Genomic DNA, 20,492 nt, shown 5'->3' on the forward strand with positions numbered 1-20,492 from the left:
CTTTTCTTCTACTCTGATATTACTGGTGTCCTTCAGACTCTACAGAAGAACAGAATAGAACAGTTCAGTTGAAAGGGACCTACACAGATCATCTAGAACATATTGCAAATTTTAAAGTTGATAAAGTATTTTAAGATGTCATTGTAGATCAACATTCTGCAGTATATGTTTGAGGGGGCTAGCTTTGACTTTGTCTAATGAAATATTTAAGCTCTTTTCTCCCATGAAATCCAGCCCTGAGGACACAGTGTACTATCAGTAGTATACTTCTTCCTCCATATACATGGTGTTGCTAAGCTGTTCAGGTAAGAAAATTTGCAGGAAAAGATAGGAAACAAATGACAGCTGATGAGGGCAGGAACAGTTAACCTAAAAAAACGCTGCTAGCAGTAAACACTGCCGAGCAAATAAAATAATGAAGTATAAAATTTAGTAGGTAAGCCTGTCTTTCCTATAAACAAAAAAGTCATAGGATAGGAAGATGTTTTCATTTTTGTACATTTGCAAATACGTAAGTACCTGTGAATTTGTTCACCTAAATTATATAAATTTAATATATGAAAAGGCTTACAGGTTTTCAGAGCATGAAACAATGCAGTGATCACAAAAAACAGGATCCCCTAATATAACAAATACTATTGACAAAATATTTTTCTTCTAACAAAAACGACTGTGTCTTCAAATATCAAAATCTTTTGGTGACATCAATCTTCAAAACCAGAAAAACAGGCAGAAGCTTTCTGGAAGCAATCTGCAGCAGCATTTACCATTTTACAGCAGCAGTTTGGAAAGACTTTGTAATTTATCACTGAAAACACAACAGAAGAAAATGTGAAGTTGATACTTTATCAGAATACTGAACTGACAAGCCAGATCAAGAATGGCAAGAACGACCAGATAACAAAAACATTTCCTATAACTTACTATATGAAGAAAAACACACATACAAACATAATTTAAATAGCCTAAAAAGAAATGCAAATAAGAACCCTGAGTTGCAGGCACACATTTTAAAGAAACTGGAATTTAAAAAACTGGACTTTCTTCAAGTAGCTTAAATGATGCTTAGTACCCAGGAGATGGCATTTTATTACATAGCACTTCAGAGGTTAAATTGCAAGCTTAGCAGTTGTATAGAGAAATTCTTTAAAAATAAGTAAAAAAAACATTTTCTAAAATGACAAAAGTTCAGGCTTTTCTAGTTTACCAAGGAGAAAGAAGCTTCTATAAACATTCATTTCAAATCATATGCCTACATATACCTCTTACTTAACGAGTTCCAAACAGTTCCTAATACTGCTTAATAACATGCCACTGCAGTATGCTGCACTACATTATATAAAATTTGTTCATTCATTCTTATATTTAAGTGGAATTTAAAAGAACTACAAAAAATTAACAATGCAAACTTCAATAAAGAAAGCAGCAGAAAGTTTTTTTTAAACAAAGGTACTGTTGTACAATAACAATTTTCTGCTGAAAAAAAGGATCCATGAAACAGAGCCGTACCTATTTTATATTTTTACTGTTGCTCACACCTATAACAATTCACTGATTTGGTCAATTATTATTTAATTACCTATAGATAAACAAAAGCTGAAGAGAAGAATTGGCACAGGCATTCTTAGGTTAGAAGGTTTAATTGCATCAAAATGCCAAAAAAAGAAATGTGAAACAATAGAGATGTTAAATAAACAGAACATGATTCAGATGTTGTTTGGTCAAACAGCAGGTTATAGTTCATTTAGGAAACTTACATAGGAAAAATATTGCAGCATATGCAGGAGTGTTCTGAAAAAAATATGAAAACTTTCTAAATTCCTAAGCTGTTACGGTAATGTACTTCTGGAATCTTACTAGAGGAAGTTTCTAGTGCATGAGCCAAAGAGCATTTCTATGTGGATGCATTTATTTTTAAATAAAGACAGCAATGATTTCAACTAACAGAAAGCTTGTAATGTAGGTTTTCATTCAATTGCAGGGAAAAAGCACGTATTTTAGCTTTTTAGTACAAATTGGAATTCTTACAGTCTTTTCTCTTTCATGATGTCAAAAGATGCTGCCATGTTCATTAACGTCGGTAAGCAGTGCAGGTGATGGCTGTGAGAATGAGGAAGGATTGTGTTTGCCTAAACAACAAAAGACGACTAGTTAGAATAACCCACTACAACATTTTCAGCCATCTTGTAAGGATCAGAATTTGTAGAACCTATTATTTTTCACAATACTTCCACAAATGAATGAAAACAAAAATGTATTTTGTATAACATCACAGCAATAATTAAACATACCATTTTCAATATTTTTATCTATTTAATCTGAAGCACAATCTAATGTAATTAAGGAATTTTAGGACTTTGAGCCTTTTTTTTCCTTTAGTAGTTTTTGAAGTGGTAGCATGCAGAAGCATGCAGAAACATACATAACAGCCATCCTTACATCATATGCACAAAAAGTACTAAAACATAATAGTACTGATATATATCTATATTTATGTGAAAATCAAAAACAATTCAAGCTGATGATGTCCATTCAATACATGTAACTACCAATGTTTCTACACACACAAAAGAATTATCCGATGAACCAAGTTACTTAACCAAGTAACTTAACCAAGTGAAGTTACTTGATATTTAGTTCTTTTTACTTTAGGATACACAGATAGTTGTGCAAATATTTTTGAAAACTATGAAGAATAATGAAGATAAAAGGGTTACTTCAATTTCTTAATAGTACAAGTATCTGTTCAATATTTTGATAGTCATTTCAGACTAATCACCTCTTCAGAAATCCAAAAAATACCTGTGCTTTGCAGCAAACCATGAACTGAAACTGCAGTTTATCTAGTCAATCCTGCACAAAAGCATTCCAGAAACCAACAAAAATAGCATATGCTAATCCATACTCCTCTGTTTAAGCTACATAGCTAAACGAATGCTCAAGAAATTGTGCCAATTATTTAAAGAAAAATATCTCTGAAAAGACTGAAGAACAGATTCATTCTGGTTTTGAACCATGCTGCTGAAGTGAGATATTGTAAATCACTATGGTAATAAGTAATCCTGTATTTGAAAACCGTGGTCTTGTTTTCTGCAGTATTAAGAGGAGGCCAATCCTGTACCACTGAAATGAATCAATAATTTGAAGATATGGACTATGTATGATAAGTTTTGTAAGAAAAAGCTTATTTTGATATCTTACCATCTCTTCTGGAGTAACATGATTATTTGGAAAAAAGACAAAACAATCCCCAAGAAACCTAATCAAAAAGTACTCCACTACAGATAATATTCTTGCTGGCAAGAAAATACGTGAAAACGAAAGAACTGTTGGTCAAGTAAGGTAAATCATACCACATTCCCTCAGGGGTCTGTCTTGGGACCAGTGCTCTTCAATATCTTCAGTGACACAGACAATGGGATTGAGTGCGCCCTCAGCAAGTTTGCAGTCAACACCAGGCTGAGTGGTGCAGTTGATACAAAAGGAGGAAGAGATAGATTCAAAGGGACCTGGACAGGCTGGAAAAGTGGGCCTACATGAACCTAATGAGGTTCAACAAGTCCAAGTGCAAGGTGCTGTACCTGGGTCAGGGCAATCCCAGACATGAGCACAGACTGGGAGAACCCATTGAGAGCAGCCCTGCAGAGAAGGACTTGGGGGCTCTGGTGGACAAAAAGCTCGACATGAGCCAGCAGTGTGTGCCTGCAGCCCAGAAGGCCAACTGCGTCCTGGGCTGCACCAACAGAGGGGTGGGCAGCAGGTGAAGGGAGGGGATTGTGCCCCTCTGCTCTGCCCTTGTGAGGCCCCACCTGCAGTGCTGCGTCCTGGTCTGGGGCCCCCAGCACGAGAAGGATGTGGGGCTGTTAGAGTGGGTCCCAAGGAGGACCACAAACATGCTCTGAAGGCAGGAGTACCTCTCCTGTGAGGAAAGCCAGAGAGCTGGGAATGTTCAGCCTGAAGAAAAGGCTCCTGGGAGACCTCACTGCAGCCTTTCAATACTTAAAGGGGTCTTATAAAAAGGATGTAGAAGGACTCTTTACTCGGGTAGATAATGAAAGGACAATGGGGAATGGTTTAAAAATAAAAGAGGACAGATTTAGATTAGGCATTAGGAGGAAATTCTGGCGCAGGTTGCCCTGCAAAGCTGTGGATGCCCCATCGCTGGAGGTGTTTAAGGCCAAGCTGTATGGGATCTTGGCCAACCTGATCTAGTGGGAGGTGTCCCTGACCATGGCAGGGGAGTTGGAACTAGCTGATTTTTAAGGTCCCTACCAACCCACATGACTAACAGCTAAAAGAATTAGGTTAAGTTCTATTTTTCAAGCAGTGGTTTTTTTTTTTTTTTTTTTTTTTTTTAGGGGGGAGTAGGGGATGGGGGATGTTTGGTTGGTTGCTTTTGATCTGGAACAGTCTAGCACAACATAAGCAAGACGAATACAGTAAAATAAAATTAAAATTCCTTCTCCTCTCCAGCTGTGGAAGTATAAATCCTGTCAGTGTGGAATGGTAAAGACTTTAATCTTGTTGGGATGCAGCATAAAGGAAAAGGAGAAGCTACTGTAAAATATGTTAGAGAGAAGCAGGAGGCATGAAGCGAGGTTCCTTCAAGCTTCTCTGTGCTATGCAGGGGATACCAATAGCAATGCTGAAAGATAACTTCAAGTTGGGAGTCACTTCAAGTTGGGAGTCACTTGAATGCAATATGAAATGCCCCAGATGAAAATGCAGAAGTTTCATCTGCCCAGTCTGTGAGACAGAAAGCTAAGAATGCTGCCAAAGCTACCATCACTCAAAGAAAAGCAAAAATCAGCTGTAGACTTTTCCCGAACACAGTAACAGATGAGTGAGTTTGAAGGACTCCAGCTTAAATATACTACTGGATACTGAGGCAAGGAGAACTGGTAAGAATTTGGGAGCTGGGGATCAACTGCCTTCCCATCATGTCATGTTGTTTTTCATAATATAAAATGACATATGGTGTAATACAAAATAAGCCATTATTTTGATGAAAAATGGATGTTTGAAGTTCCTAGAAAATTCAAAGTTATACTAGAAAAATAACTATTTTCACTGAGCTACTTATACTACGTATTCTCAGCAAGAAGGCTTACTTACCATGTGCAAAAGTTCTCCTAAAAGGATAGTTGCTCTAACAGATACATGGTCATCACTACTTGTGATCACTTCAACCAGACCCTTCAAAAAAGTTTAAAAAATTACAACATTTAACATAGGACGTATGTAATGTATCTTATTTAAATGTTTATAGGATGGAAATAGCAAGCATCTATTCATACTTAAAAGTCAACTAATTACCTCTAGAAGTCCATTGGTGATAAAAGCTGAGAGCACTAAAGCCAAGTAGTTATCCATGAGATCAGGCCTGAGAGGAAAAAAGTATGTAAACAGTTTAGAAAATACATTTATTTTATTATTTCTGAAGGAGAAAAACAATTATTGTCAACAACAAATATCAACAGCTTAGACTGAGTTCATGAAATGCCCACCTTGACCTGGCTCTGTGGGGTAATATAGTTTTAGCTTCAGCAGCTACAAAGCCATCAGAGAGTCTCCAGCAGTCCTGAAACCTGCTTGGATCTGTAACAACAAAAATATATGTATAAATACATATATAAACAATAAATATGTATATGAAAACAATGAACAGGGTTAATTATAACCCTGGATTTCAGTGTTATTTTAACTGTAGCCTGTGGGAGAATAGTTCTCAACAGCTGTTTCTTCAGTCCTGATATTATGGAAAATTTTAGTTCAGAAGGAATCTCCAACAAGTCATCTAAACCACAATCCTGCACAAAGTGATGCTAACTTCAAAGCTACGAAAAAGACTCTAAATATCAACCAAAAAAATAAAACTTCCAATTCCTAAACACAAACTTGTTTAACAGAAATCATAACAAATATCATTTTAAAATGTACATTCCACATGTAGCAAAGTCACAAGTCTGCAGCAAAGAATAACTTACTTACAAGTGGAACAAGGATTAAGCTTTTATAATCAAACCATGACAGACATTTATAACCAGAGTTTGAATAATGCTGGACAGACTTGCTCCTTTCAGTCTCATGCTTTTGTGAGACAAAGTAGAGGATACTCTTAAGGTTTAAAAAGCAATAATTCTAAATATAAATGGTTAACTCTACTATAGACATGAAAGGATACATATTTGCCCTAGGAAAAGTCTGCTGAATCGCAGAGTGGATAATTAGCAGATACACAATATATAGAAAAAGAAAACGTAATAAATTTTGTGACATTCACCAACACTTCCATGCTACCAATGCCTTTAATACTCCAAAGATGACTAATTTCTAGTATTGTACACAGTTTTGGGTAAATGTTCCATTATGCTCCACTACTGCTTGCAACAAACAAATTATATAGTAAGGATATCAGAAAAAGTTAGACTGGTAGCTTGATCACTGCTGAACTGTTGATAAGAGATTTTAAACCAGACTTCAGAATACCCAATGAATTCAGTGATGAAGCAGTTAATACATTGAAACAGTTAACACAGCCAACCAGCTGACATAATTCACAACAGAGGAAACAGTAAAGTGTTCAAATTTCTATGAGTTTAACAGACAGAATTCCTGTGTGAACTAGTCCTAGATACTTACCTACACTGAGAAGTGCCTCAATAAATTCTTCGGCAACAACAGGGAGAGGAAGGCGAAATATATCATAGAGAACCTCAAGCAGACCTCTCTACCAAAAAAAAACAAAAACAAAACAGCAAATTTATAGATTTAAAAATGGTCTTTTTGTTCATTATTTAAAAAAGAACTTGAAAGTCATTTCTATAGCATAATAGAATTGGTGCCTATTTTGGGGTTTCTTTTTTGGATTACATGTTTATTTTAATATCTAAGGGAATCTGGAAAAGAGAAGTAGGGAAGGGGCTTACTCACTTTAAAATTGTGCTGCACTGTAACTGTGAATCCTACAGAAGCTTAGGCTACTTTGATCATTTTTTAATTTTTTTTTTTTGACCAGTCACCGCTGTGACCATCAACTCTTTGTTTTAAGCAGTAATTGGGAAGAAACATATTCATTTATCTAAAATTCAATGCTTTAAACGCATAACTACAGCTACCATGAGTTTGCTTTGACCTGTGGTCAAAGCAAAAAAATAATTTATGCACTACTGATCTAGTCTGAGTCCATGCAAGTGATGGACTTTCATAATGCCTGTTCTCTGCTTCTAGTAATTATCAGCAGACCAGAGACTTCTACCATACAAAGTATGAACAAGAAACTAAAGAACCTAAAACCAAGAACAACAGCTGAAAGCATTTCACAGTACATTAACACATTTTTAATTTCATTTAAATAACAATACAATTCTAGAGTTAATTCAGAATCTACATAAAATAATGAAAAGGAACTTAAAAACTAAACAAAAAAACCCTTCATTTACTCCCATATTCTATAATCTATTTCACTGATAAAAATATTTGAGCATATACAAATCTTTTATTACTTCCCCATGTCTTTTCCCTTTTTGCTTCTCCATTCCCTCCTGTCAGACATACAGGGCGTGCTTTGATTCACACTTCATGGACACAGAAAGAACAAGTCGCTTGTTTAAGATCACACAGGAAATTTATACAAGAATTATAGACTCGAATTTGGGGGCCAAATAAACTTGAGGCTAGTAGTCTCTCAATTGGAGACTGTGTTTAGACCACTAAGTTTTTAAAAAAATGTAATTTATGTTAATTAAGACATCCAATAGTATTCCTATTCCAATGCTAAATATTTACCACCTACCCGTATTTCCATATTTGGTATACAGAGTACCCCAATAAGAGACTGAATCCCAGAGTTCCCAGGTTTGCACAGACTAATAATACCTAGAGAAAACATTAAACACATAATAATCACTCAAACAAGAATAGCATTAGGCACATTGTTAAATTTAATTTCTAGTTTGACTGCAAGTACAAATGACAAAGATTTTTCACCTTTGTGTGTCACCACAGAACAATGTTTAACAAAACTAATTGTACAACTGTTCCCTCACTAAGAACTATAGCTACTTTTGCCCTTTCTAGTGTGAGCAGAATTTAAGTTATTCATTTGCATTGAAGAAATGGCAGAAAAGACAAAATTGCAAATAAAGATTCATTCTTAAAAATGAAAGATATAGGTAGAACTGAGCACTTTCTGCATCAAAAACTTTCTTAACCTAACCAGTTATTTAGTTCTTTCTAACCTCTGGTGAATGCTAAACAGCAAGTTTAAACATAATTGGAATAACATTCCCTATCCATCATTTTTAATCATCTTTACACAAATGAGAAGGGCTTATCTCCATAGTTTTCAACACTTTTTTTTTTATAGAATCTTGCAGCCTCTCCCATAATTTGCTCCTTTTATACTGTATTTCACTCAATGAGTTTAATATTTTAATATTAACAGGGCAAACCCTCAAATTCTTTTTAAATGTTATAGAATACCACCTGAAGCTAACCATTACACTGATTTTTAAGGCTCAGCTTAAGGCTCACTGTAAAAGTACCACTGCAAGTAATGTATTCCAAGACAATTGCTTCTTCAGTCACTTGACCTTTTCAGCCTTATGGCATTAATTCTAAGCATCTGAATTTGGGAACATGCAGCAACATTCCTAAGAGAAACTAGTTCTCAGAATTTTCATACTTGTCACAAACTCTCCAAACTTCCTCCCCAGTCATTTGAGAACACGAGACAATTTTGAAGGACACCTGGATGTTAAATTAAGATTACTGATCCTTTCCAGACTGTTAAAAAATAATACAAGTTGTCTTAAAAAATCAGGAAAGTTTTCTATCATTTCTGAATCTTTTCTACGTATAACCTGTGAAGAGCCTATCCAAATGTTGGTAGGTAATCATATCATCTGATTAGTTTATTGTGAGACACTGACTTGACTAAAAGAATGAGAAATCCCCTGAGGCATTATTCACATTAGGTACTGTAACATTACAGGGAAGGGCATAAGAAAAATGAAAAAGCTCACTTTATTTGATTTAGAAATGTTTTCTACATGAAAAAAATCAAAAAATAGTTCCATACTGGAATTTATCTTCAGCTATAACACTTGGTAAAAGCAGGTGCTAATGAAACTTTTCTGTTGAAAATTCTTTGTATAAACAAATTTATTATTCATGCTGGCAGAACTATCTCAAAGGCAAATTCTCATGATATGATGCTATTTTCAGCATCCTTTCACCGATCAAATAGGAAGTACCACCACCAAAGTATAGCGGACACGGTATTCTATACTGAAAATAAAGCTGCAGCTTGTTGGGTAAAGAAAACTATGTACATGTCCTCTAATTTGACAATATCAAAACATATTTTGGTATCATTATAGGAAGGTAGTTAATAGAAAAAACAAGAAAAATTCTGTAGCTAAATAAACCATTCTATTACACTGAAAAGTCCCTGCCAGTTATTCAACTTAAACAAATAAATCTTACCTGCCCATGAACGAAATGCTGCCACTATCCCCATTTTGCTAGCTAGGAATCGTGCTTCCCTGTCCTCTCTGTCAGGAAACAACAAATATCACAATACACAGTTAATTACTCTAAAATAGTGTTATTAATACAGCAAGTAAAAAAATAGTTAAGAAATTTTTGGATGGGGGACAAAATCAAGAGTAAGAAAAATCTTACACCTTTTGTGTGTATATATATGCAATATGCACACACAAAGATTAGAGTTTTTAAGCATTGATACTTATTATTTTCAGCGGAGTTTCTACAGCAGGAGGATCACAAAATAGATACCTATATTTGGCCTATCAGATCAGTCACTCTGAAGTCACTCTGAAAACAGGGAGACTACAGTAGGAGCCTAAGGATTTGGACACTGATTCAGTTACACTGACCTAAGCATCTATTGCCATTTGACAATTACAAAACACGAAAAACCAAAACCCATTAAGTCAATAGAGATGAGGTCTCTATTCCAACTTTCTACACAAAGAAGTTGTCAGATACGAGACCAGTTATATACTCAGGGCTTTATCAAGTCGGTTCTCAGAAACTCTCAAGGATGAAGGCTACAGGACTTCTCTTGGACAGCCAGTTCCAATGCTTAACTAGCCACACAGAAATTTTTTTTCTTATATCAAGTTGGAACTTTTTTTTCCCCTATTTTTCCCTGCTGTTTCATTCCCTCGTACCATGCACCAACACGAAGGGTTAGACTACATCTTCTTGAAAACCTCTGCATGGTATTAGACCCAAAACTGGATACAGTGGTTTACATGAGTTTCAGCACAGAAAATAAACGACAAAAACCACATCCCTCTGGATGTCAGGGATGCCCTTGATTCTGTAAGTTATTCCCCCAGTTTGTTATCATCTGTAAAATTCACAGGAGTGCACTCTATCCCATCCTCCAGGTTATTCGTAAAGACATTAAACAGGATAGGCTTCAGGCTAAAACCCTATAGTACTCTACTTTTTACTAGATCCCACACAGTCCAGTGCCTTAACTACTACCCTCTGAGTCTGACATACAAACACCAAACATGAAACTAGCATAAATATACTCCCATTTGGGATATTTAAAGCAACATAAAAAGGAACCTATACGTGAAGAAAGTTGGTTGTTTATATATATTAATTGAAAGAAATAATAGGGGAGGGAAGAAGAGTAAATCTAATCTCCCTTTTAAATCTTCAATTCCTAACAATGTTTTAGGAATTTGAATTCTAACTAGCTCTTGTGTTCAGCTTCATATAGTTTAGTGTTAGTTCATTGTTGTTATTTTGTCACTTTGGAAAGGAAAATAGTTTAATTATAGTTATATGAACACAACTAGTAGCACAAGTAACAGCAATAACACTTACTTGAGCTGTCCTTCTGCTGTGTCTGGATTATGCCTGTAGTGAAAATCTGTGTAAGGAGCTAAAATTCGCTAAACAAAAAAAAAAGACATGCATTACTTTCATATAAGAATACAGTTCATGGGTTTTGCCCTTTAATCAGTCCCACTCCAATTTGTCACATTATTTCTTCATAAATCATTAAGCTGTTAGCCTGAAATGTTGCATTTTAAGTATTTGGCATTAACACAGCGTGAAATCTGAAGTAAAAATTAAACATCTTCTTTAGCAATACAATGTTTAATTTCTGTCACTAAATAAGTAAAACTGAACCCACCTCTAATTCTACATCTGCTCGCACATATTGTCGGGTCTTTGGATGATTAATGAGGTGTAAAACTGTAGTTATCAGAGCCTCATTTATTCGGCTTAGCTGACAATCAATCACATTTTTCAAGATGGTACTTAAACCACCCCGAAGAGCCACCACCTCAGGATTCTGAAGTGCTAGATGACAAAAAAATACGTAACTTCAATGAGTGATATGAAAGAAAACATTTCAAGACTTTCGGTATGGAAAATTTGTCTGTTTAGTATATATACCTTTTTCTTCCTGAACACTGCTGAAGCACACAGAAGGCTTTTAATGGAACTGACCAACATTAGCAATGAATTGTGACTTTAGACTAATTTATCAACTAAAATTCTGGTCAAGAAGTTACCATTGTACAGCAATTTCTCAGCTTGTTTCCAACCAAGTTTCCATACAGCAGAGCCCATATTGTTTCACACTAGCTGATACAAAACTAAAAATACTTAAAATCAGCACCAACATAGGGATTTAGTATAGGTCACTGTTCAAGTAACTTTTACATGGACACATACTGATTTCCAAAACACAGCTAATCACAGTATCCTTCGTAAAAAAAAATATATATATATATATTTAGTTCTCTGAACACTGGTACATTTGATAGCACTTCATGTATGGAGTTCTCATGACATCCAGTCCATTCATTTTTAGAAACATCAGCTGTAGCAAGGGAGTATTAAGATAACACAAAAATTGGCAAGTATTGAAGTACAGCACAGTACTTAGAATCTTCAGGCACTTAACATCTTTAGTGTAAGTTAAAAAAATTGTTTTACATCAACCTAATGACTAAATTTATGCAACATATCTACAACACTTAACATCTGACTCAATAGTTATTAAACAAATTCCCTCTATTATACGAAAAATCTAATATAAACCCCCAGAAGAGAATTCCTTAAAAAAATGAGGACACTCACGTAAAGTTTTCTTAATTAGATTCCAGTTATCTTACCTAGTTCACAGATAATGGCTATACATGCTCGAACCATTCTGTCTCTTTCTTGAAGACCATCATTGCCAACTGCTATCAAAGAATTAGTAATAGAGCTGGGGAACAATGAAGCATTCACAGTGATCATCTGCCAAAAATAAAAAGAAAAAACCCTCTGGTTTCTTCATAGTTCTCTAAATATACTCACAGATTCACCAGCTTTCTGTTTCCTAGATAACACCAGACAAACCATTTTATAGATTAACTTGGCTATATCCTGGGAATGCTAAAACTATTTGCATTGTTCTTGAAACTGTTTGTTAACTTAATTTACCATTATCTTCCTGCTTCTGCTTTTTATATTTTTATTTTGTTACTTACTAAGATAAAATAATAAAGATGACTGCTGCAGACAGAACCATTGCTGCCTTTTTCACATCTTTTCCAAGAATTTCTTTATCAACAGAGAATCCACTCTATCCACTAAGAATCCAATCTATCCACTGTCAAAAAGTAGTCTACATGCTCTTCTAGAAGATTAATTCATACTGCACCAAATTCTTCAATATCTATTCAACTTTAATTAAACTTGGCTTAATTAGCCAAGACTGAAATCTCATGTTTTTTTAAGGACTTTCATGAGGAAAGAGACAGTCACAGACTACAAAAAAAGGATAGTCTAAACTAAAGCTGCAGCTACTGTATTTGGATTCACCTCTGAATCCTCTTGTGTAGTACCTGATGTTAAAACTGCCACATTAATTCAGCTTTACCATAAATTATACTGGTACGTCATAAACCCTACAGATCTTAAACATCTGGTTTCATCTTTGCTTTTCAGTTTAAGAGCTGCTTTCATAAATCAATAGTCATTAAAGCAAGAAAAAAAACGCAATAAATTTGGGATGTAATAAAGGAGTTTAACAGTCAATGCTCCTTTGCACTACTGAAGAACTGTGCCATGGAGAACTTCAGCTGCTAGTTTAAGATAACCAGAATTTAAACAAGATAAAGGAGCAAGACTGTATGAACACAATAAAGAAAAAAACAATAAACTCCCCAGCCCAAATAAGGCTTTGAATACAAAGACTAAGATATTTCCCCACATTTTTCAGTTTGATAAAATTAATTAATTGCATATCTCCTGCATACTATGGAACATGAACATTTATTGGAGTTAAACAGATATATTACTAAGGGGAAATTTTTTTTTATCAGTTTTAAAGGGAAAAAACAATGTTATAACCTCCCCAACCACATCACATTTTCTACTAATAAAAAATTAAGATGTCAAAAAATGCTCCATCAAACATCTAAACACGTTTGCAAGCTAGTTTTCTAGAGGTTTTATTTAACATCATTTCATTTCCAACAAAACTAGGCTTATCTGCATTACTCTCCCAAAATTGTTTTGTCTCATTTGTTTTACAGCCCCCTTAGATGTCTCACAGACATGTGCTCAGCCAAAGGAGGTTAAACTTTCCTCCTTCTTTGCAATGTTCAAGTGAGAAGAGATAAACTATTATGACAAATATTTGAACACTTTATCAAGTTTATTTTTAAGACGTTTTTGAGAAACTTCTTGTCAAACATAATGTTGTTACCCACAAAACAGGAAGCCTTAAGATAGGGCTCTAAAGAAAACCCATACTCTTCCCCACCCACACAGTCTTTCATTTTTACAACAGCAAAAAGTATTGAAGAAAAAGAATTAGCAACAGAATGGGTGTACTAATCCACTCTTTCTACTGACATTAACAGTAATTGGCATGAGGACACAAGCAACATCTTAAGAATGTTATATTGTGGGAGGGTTTTTTTGGTTTTAAGAGATAAAGGAGAAAGATTTTTTTTTAATATTCAATTTCAAGTACTTTAGTAAACACAAGTTTTGCATTTCATTCTGCTCTATACACTTAATTACAATTTTAAAGACAAAGCACAATAGATGCAAGGTGAATTATAAGCATGTATGATGAAGTCTGTAACAAAGACTGTGAGGTCTTTAAAGATTCATTAATAAAAAATAATAGAAGGAAAGTGGTTCATATACCTCACCCTCACTTCTGCTTCAAAAATAAAACATCCTGCCTCTTAAATTATTTTAAAATATGGACAGTTTGACCATGACTTCTATTAGATAGAGAAATGCTTCCTGAAGTAACTTCAGATCATTGTTCTCATGGCTGAAGACACTTAAATTACTAAGCTCTCACTAGGAAACACCACTGACAGAACAAAACATTACCAACAAAAGTACAGTTGATAGAGAATATAAGCACTCAAAGCCCTCAAAAAAATCAGAAACCAAATTTTAAAAGTTTAAAGTTGTTTTTCTTCTCTCTTGTTCCACTACCTTAACCTGCACTTCTTTAAAAACATAATTATCATTTTTTAAATTGAGAAAACAGGACCAATATTTTACATTTTGCTGTTCTTCTTTATGAAAAGGATGAGAAAAAAGAAACAATGTTTTAAAATTCTGTATCTATACTATTCGCAGGCATTTTTGCTACCAAATTGAAGTAAAGAATTGTGTCTAGACTTTAGAATGGAAAAGTATAGTTCTGAAGTGCTGACAAGACCCAGTTCCACAACTCACTAGTTAATAGCATCTTCTGTGTAAATTAATTAATTCTGCCCAATTGTAATATTTGCTGCTCATTATCCTCTCCTATACCTTTATACAATCTTTTAGGGATCCTGGTGTCACACAACCAAGTATGAGCCAAATAAAAACGAATCATAAACGTGTTTCCATTCCATCTTCAGATTTAAGTTGTTACAGCCTGACACTGAAGCTCTCTTTAGGTTATCAAAGAACATTTATAAATGGAGACTTCCTGAAGGACCTCTGCAACTTACACAGATGATCCATTATTTTTTTTTTGCCTTTTTTTAAGCTTTAAAACTTTCAACAATTGTGCCAAACAAGCATATCGTCTCTTCTGAAAGAGAGAAGAAATTGCATATCAAGGCTCCATATTTTCAACCTAAACATATACACATGTACACATACACGCAAACTAATTAACACTATGCTCCTCGGTAACAACTCTTCCAAATAATTCAAACCTTACCCAAGTCTTCATTAACTTTTTTTTTTTAAGGTGTTCAGTAGAAGTATATGAGCAAGATAAATAAAAGCAAGAATAGAAAAGTCCAGTACAAAGGCAGAGTACTACATTACCTAAGCAAATAGCTTCTTAGAATAGAAACTAGCTGTAATATGCTAGTTTCTCAGGGATCAGCTTACAGTAACCAGCAAAGACTAAGTATGTTTTATTGTGTAACTGAGAAAAGTATGGATAGCATTAACCTCCAAGGATAAAGCAGTAAGGCCAGAACCATTACTTGATCTGATTATTCCAACAATGGCAATTTGCCTTATTCCTTGAGTGGCAGAAAAATCTTGAATCCTTCATTCACAGATGCTTAAAGATATTATAAAATCAAGTTAAATCATAAGAAGAAACTTAATAATACCTTTATAACCCTTGCACTCGTCATTTGATAAACTGTTTCCAAATCTTACTCAGTTTTATGTCCATCAAAGGAAAAGATCACGAAAATTTTTGTAAACCACTCAAGATTCTCAGTCATAAGAGATTAAAATCAAAATAAGTCTCAGCACTTTTTTTTTTTTTAATTGACAGCTATAGTTTCTTCTCACATGATAAAATGAGAGGCTGTGAAAAAGATCTGCTAATGAAGAAAACCTGGAGTCAACACAGCTGACTACCAGCCCTGGTAAGATCACATATACTTAGATTTTACCTTTCTGACTAATCGAAGTGCTTGTGTTCTTTCTACTTCATTACTCTGCTGTATGTCAATGCACCTAAAATAAGTTAAAAAAACATTTTTGTTTATATCAAAAGTAACTTTCACCTTAACTGTTAACATCTCACATTAATAATATTCATACAACTGAATAAACAGAACATAAATTATGAATGATTGTTTAAAAATCTGCCTTTCAGTAAACATATTCATGGTTAGACAGTTGGTTTCAGTTTATATTATTTTCAGTTATCCTCATTACAAGTAAATCACTAGAATGCTCTCAAACGTACAATGACAAAGCATAACAGTTTCAACAATTCTGAGCTAGCTGCATGTGTCATTTCAAATAAGATTAAACAAAAGCATTTGTAATATTTCAATTTTTTTATATGCTTTCAGAAAAATCCCTTTGCCAAGAAAATTTATCACCACACTAAAAAATTTATTATCACACTAAAACTGAGAATGTGTATATATATGAAAACAAACACATATCAGAACATTAAATCTGATAATTTTAACAAAGGAAGCACTAGAAATGATAATTAGATCTAGTCACCACACTGGCCTTATTATCTCATTGTTAGTTTGCCCTTTGGTATCTTTGTGTTGGGTCATGGTTTATACTTAGATTATAAATTCTTGGGCATGAACTACTTTTTCGTCCTGACTTTGTACTAGAGGCCCTAAAGCAGTGTGATGATACTAAGAATTGGAACAAATCCCACAAAACTAGAGACATGAATATTACTATGGTTTCAATTTGCTAATAATACCATAGACTAATTTACAATTAATGGCATTTATGATACAAAAACATTTTTAATGTGTCTAATTTTTTAGATTATCCTTAGGATGCCATGTACTAGAATAGCATTTTATTTATTTTATTTGGTGTGATGTATTATTCAACTTTTTAAAGAAGTACATTATTCACACTGAAAAAAACAGACTTTTATAAAAGCATATGTGAAGAATATAAGAGGATATGAAACCATGTTTTCTCACCTCTCTCAACAAAAAATAATAAGTACAATTTTGCAATTTGCAAGAAGAAGGGAAAATTACCTGGCTATTAAGTAATCCACTTTCAACTTTAGCACCTTCTGGAGAATACTGGAGTCTCGAATGAGATAGCGGAGGGCTCGCAATCCTGCTGCTCGCACCTCTTTTGCTTCATTTAGTAAGGCTAACCGCAGACTACAATGAAGGAAACAAAGGGGGCAAACAATTATACAGCAGCAGGTACACTTCACCATCTGAGATGCAGATACTACCAACTTGTTTAAAATAAGTCAGATTTTTGAAGAGAAATATCCTGTATTAATTTTCTTTGAGATATTCACCTGTGCAGTCTAGAAGACAAACCCTCACCTTGCCAGCAGATGTAGACAATATATTAATCTGAACAAAGTCAGATTTTTTGTTGTTTTAGAAGTCTGTATACCCCTGAAACAAAATATGACCAAGACCTGTATATGACTTATTTGACAAAACAGTTGAGCACAATATTAGTCCTGAAAAAGTATTCCAGATTAGTTAAAATTTTCAGAAAGTTTAACAGACAGAAAGCACTTCGTACTCTGCTGCACTGTTAATCCGTATGTATGGATCTTCAGAATAGATCTTCAGAATAATGTCTAGACAACTGAGACAAAACTCACCCCTGCATATGGCAGGGGGGTTGGAATTAGATGATCTTTGAGGTCCCTTCCAACCCAAGCCATTCCATCCTATGAAATTTGAACCTTAACTATTACATGCATTGCTGTCTAAAGATATTATGACATCAGTATGCTTACATGAAACATGGATGTCAATGGAAAACACGTAACTTAAGCAGCGCTATATAGCATGGATTTCTACACATTTCATTTCAAAATATAATTGAAACATATTTCTCTTTAGAGAGATTTTGAAAGCGTTTTGCTTGCACACCAATGAGCTCTCCTAAACCTAACGTGATAATGTAATCCCTAAATCCACCAGCAAGGTTTAAAAAAAGGGAAATGTGAAAAAATGAGATCTTGAAGACCTCCAGAAATAGAGTTTGAGAGTATTAAGTGACACACTGTCCTTCTGAAGTTTCTCAAAAGATTTTACCATCTTCCTTAAATACAAAGGAAGAAAAAACTTAGCCACATATTTTAGGAGGATTGTTTCAGTAGACATCTGAGAATGTGAACACTGCAGCCAGTGAGACTGACTTTCAACCTATACAAATAGATTTTTCTCTTGTTCTTATTCTAAGATGGTCATGCATGGTCATAAACCATTCCAAGACCAAGATCTTCTGAATCTTTCTGAAGATGAGTTAGTCAGTCCATGTAAGAGTCACTATAAAAGGAATCTACTTCCAGGTGATGTCTAGACCAAGAAGAAAGGCTGCAATACTTTATGCAAATACAGATAAACTGATTACTGCTTTCAGCACCAAGGAAGACAATCACTGTTGTAATATCAGATACGATTCTTCATATAAAAACTTTAAGCTAAGCTAGTAGAAAAATATGAGATCAGGAAAACTTCCTTTACAAGAGCTGAACTACGCAAGTTATTTCCAAGTCCTTCAAGAAAAGCAGACCAAAGGAAAGGTAAGTAACCATTCATCTGCTTTGAACAGATAACAGGTATTCTTTAGATCATGAATCATATTTTGTTTCTAGTGTTGCAGATTGGTAGAGATGGAAGTCAGAGATGAGCATAAGACTCACACCTTCTCAGCAGTATTTTTCTATTTGGACTTTTACCTCACTATTTGTAATTGGTTTGGATATTCCAGTTTAAGACACTTCAGTGGAGATTCTAAGACAGAAGATACCCATTTCCCATGAACACAATGATGTGGCTATGACATTTCTTATTAGGATAGCCAAATACAGCATCTGGATTTTTTTCCCCTCCATCAAGAAAAGTAAATTTACTTTTATATTTGAGAGGAAAGCCTTTTTTGAACAGCAGAGCAAACAATCTTTAAAGGTAGGTGTGTGTGTTTGTACACATGGACATAGGTTCTGGCTTCTCAGGCAGAACTCCACAAGCAGAAAGTTTTTAAAAATGAATCACAACACAGAAAGAATAAAGCAATTAAGAGACAGAGGTATGAGACAAACAAATATTTTCTTCATATTAAGTCATTGTTTTGGAGATGCATGTGGAGATTCCTATCCTAAAGTCTTTTTTAATATATTAAGTATCAGACTAAGAAGTGAAAATGGTGGAAGAATGGAGGAAATCCATCAGTATTATCACTGGCCCACCAAGCTTCACATCTAAGAGTCTGGAAAGAACATTAATATGAGCTATCTTCATATATTTGCTAGCATTTGCACAAAAAGGATTCCAAAGCTCACCCAGATGACAGTTTATCAGATATCCTCTTAAAAAAAGCTAACTACTTTACCAGAATAGTTTATGAGAACTATATTCTGCTAATCTTTTGAAAGAGTTGGAAAGAGTTATTACAACAGTGTACTAAAAAGGAAACACTTTCCTAACATAGTAATAACCCGAAACTTTCACATAAGGTATTGCTGAAGATTGTATTAGAGGATACGAAGAGGTTATAGAGTGATGAGAAGTAATCACACAAATCAAAATCTGAAAAGATGAACGCAAGGAGCAGAGGTGAATGAACGGTAGATTTTTATCCTGACAAATTTTATCCTGATTTTTATCCATTTAAGTATCAGGTTCACAGTCTCCTTTGGTAGACAGTACTTAATATACAATTTGTAATGTGAAAAAAGGATGGGGGGGATTACAGGGACTTAAGGATGGAGCTATAAGAATCTTCAAGGGAATTTAAAAATTATGCCTATGGAAAACTGGCAAGATGAAGAAAACTGAAGATTGTTAAGTGTGAGTTAATGCACAGAATTCTAGAACAGCCACCAGATCACGAAAATGATTTTGATCTGTACACTGTGTGCATCTGTGTCTGAAAGCTGAAAACGTATTACGATGCAAGAACAGCAGCAAATTTGTCCAAGTATTTTCAGTGTCACTACAGAAATGAGAAGTGCCACCTAAGACAGCATTAGGACTGAAAACTTTAATACTGCTAAAAGTCTGGAAAAACTAAAAGGATGGAATTAGAAAGAATATTGACTAACTAGTAGGTACTACAGGAACCTACTACTACAGGTTCATTCTTAAACTTTTCTCTTAAATCATCTCATCTACTCACTACAGTAAGATAACAATGGTTTTGACAGATCTCTGATCCAGTCAGATAATTGTATATATTGTGAATTTGGTATGGCTAAAGCCTCTTGGCACATTACTAAAAGACCTCAAAAGTTACTGAGGCCTACCAACACTCCATTTTCTTCATGGCTCAAGGCTTCCTCTCAGCTGTCAATGGTATGGTGCTCTGGGAACCGGCAAGACCAATCTACACTGGGAATGACAACAAAATGTGTCACTATTATCTCCAACTGCTGGCAAGAAGAAACTATAATCAGGTACCTGGAGTGAAAAGAGAATGAGTTCTAAAAAACAGATCTTTTAACTCAAGAATAACTGCAATTACTGCAGACTAGTATATCA

At 34.5% G+C, this 20,492-nt stretch overlaps 1 protein-coding gene across 2 annotated transcripts in view; it reads right to left on the bottom strand.

Annotated features, from left to right (window-relative positions):
- RICTOR (RPTOR independent companion of MTOR complex 2) overlaps nucleotides 1-20,492 on the bottom strand; it is an 80,969-nt gene that overhangs the window by 32,862 nt on the left and 27,615 nt on the right. For both annotated transcript variants that reach the window (XM_066988989.1, XM_066988988.1), the window contains exons 5-16: nucleotides 17,010-17,141; nucleotides 15,933-15,996; nucleotides 12,177-12,303; nucleotides 11,186-11,355; nucleotides 10,873-10,940; nucleotides 9,490-9,557; nucleotides 7,796-7,878; nucleotides 6,643-6,730; nucleotides 5,508-5,598; nucleotides 5,317-5,383; nucleotides 5,116-5,196; nucleotides 2,029-2,129 (exon numbers count right to left, since the gene is read on the bottom strand). In XM_066988989.1, the coding sequence (XP_066845090.1) occupies nucleotides 2,029-2,129; nucleotides 5,116-5,196; nucleotides 5,317-5,383; nucleotides 5,508-5,598; nucleotides 6,643-6,730; nucleotides 7,796-7,878; nucleotides 9,490-9,557; nucleotides 10,873-10,940; nucleotides 11,186-11,355; nucleotides 12,177-12,303; nucleotides 15,933-15,996; nucleotides 17,010-17,141 (1,140 nt within the window). The remainder of the gene's footprint in view (nucleotides 1-2,028; nucleotides 2,130-5,115; nucleotides 5,197-5,316; nucleotides 5,384-5,507; nucleotides 5,599-6,642; nucleotides 6,731-7,795; nucleotides 7,879-9,489; nucleotides 9,558-10,872; nucleotides 10,941-11,185; nucleotides 11,356-12,176; nucleotides 12,304-15,932; nucleotides 15,997-17,009; nucleotides 17,142-20,492) is intronic.

The sequence above is a fragment of the Anser cygnoides genome, chromosome Z, assembly GCF_040182565.1.
Source record: "Anser cygnoides isolate HZ-2024a breed goose chromosome Z, Taihu_goose_T2T_genome, whole genome shotgun sequence".
NCBI lineage: Eukaryota > Metazoa > Chordata > Aves > Anseriformes > Anatidae > Anser > Anser cygnoides.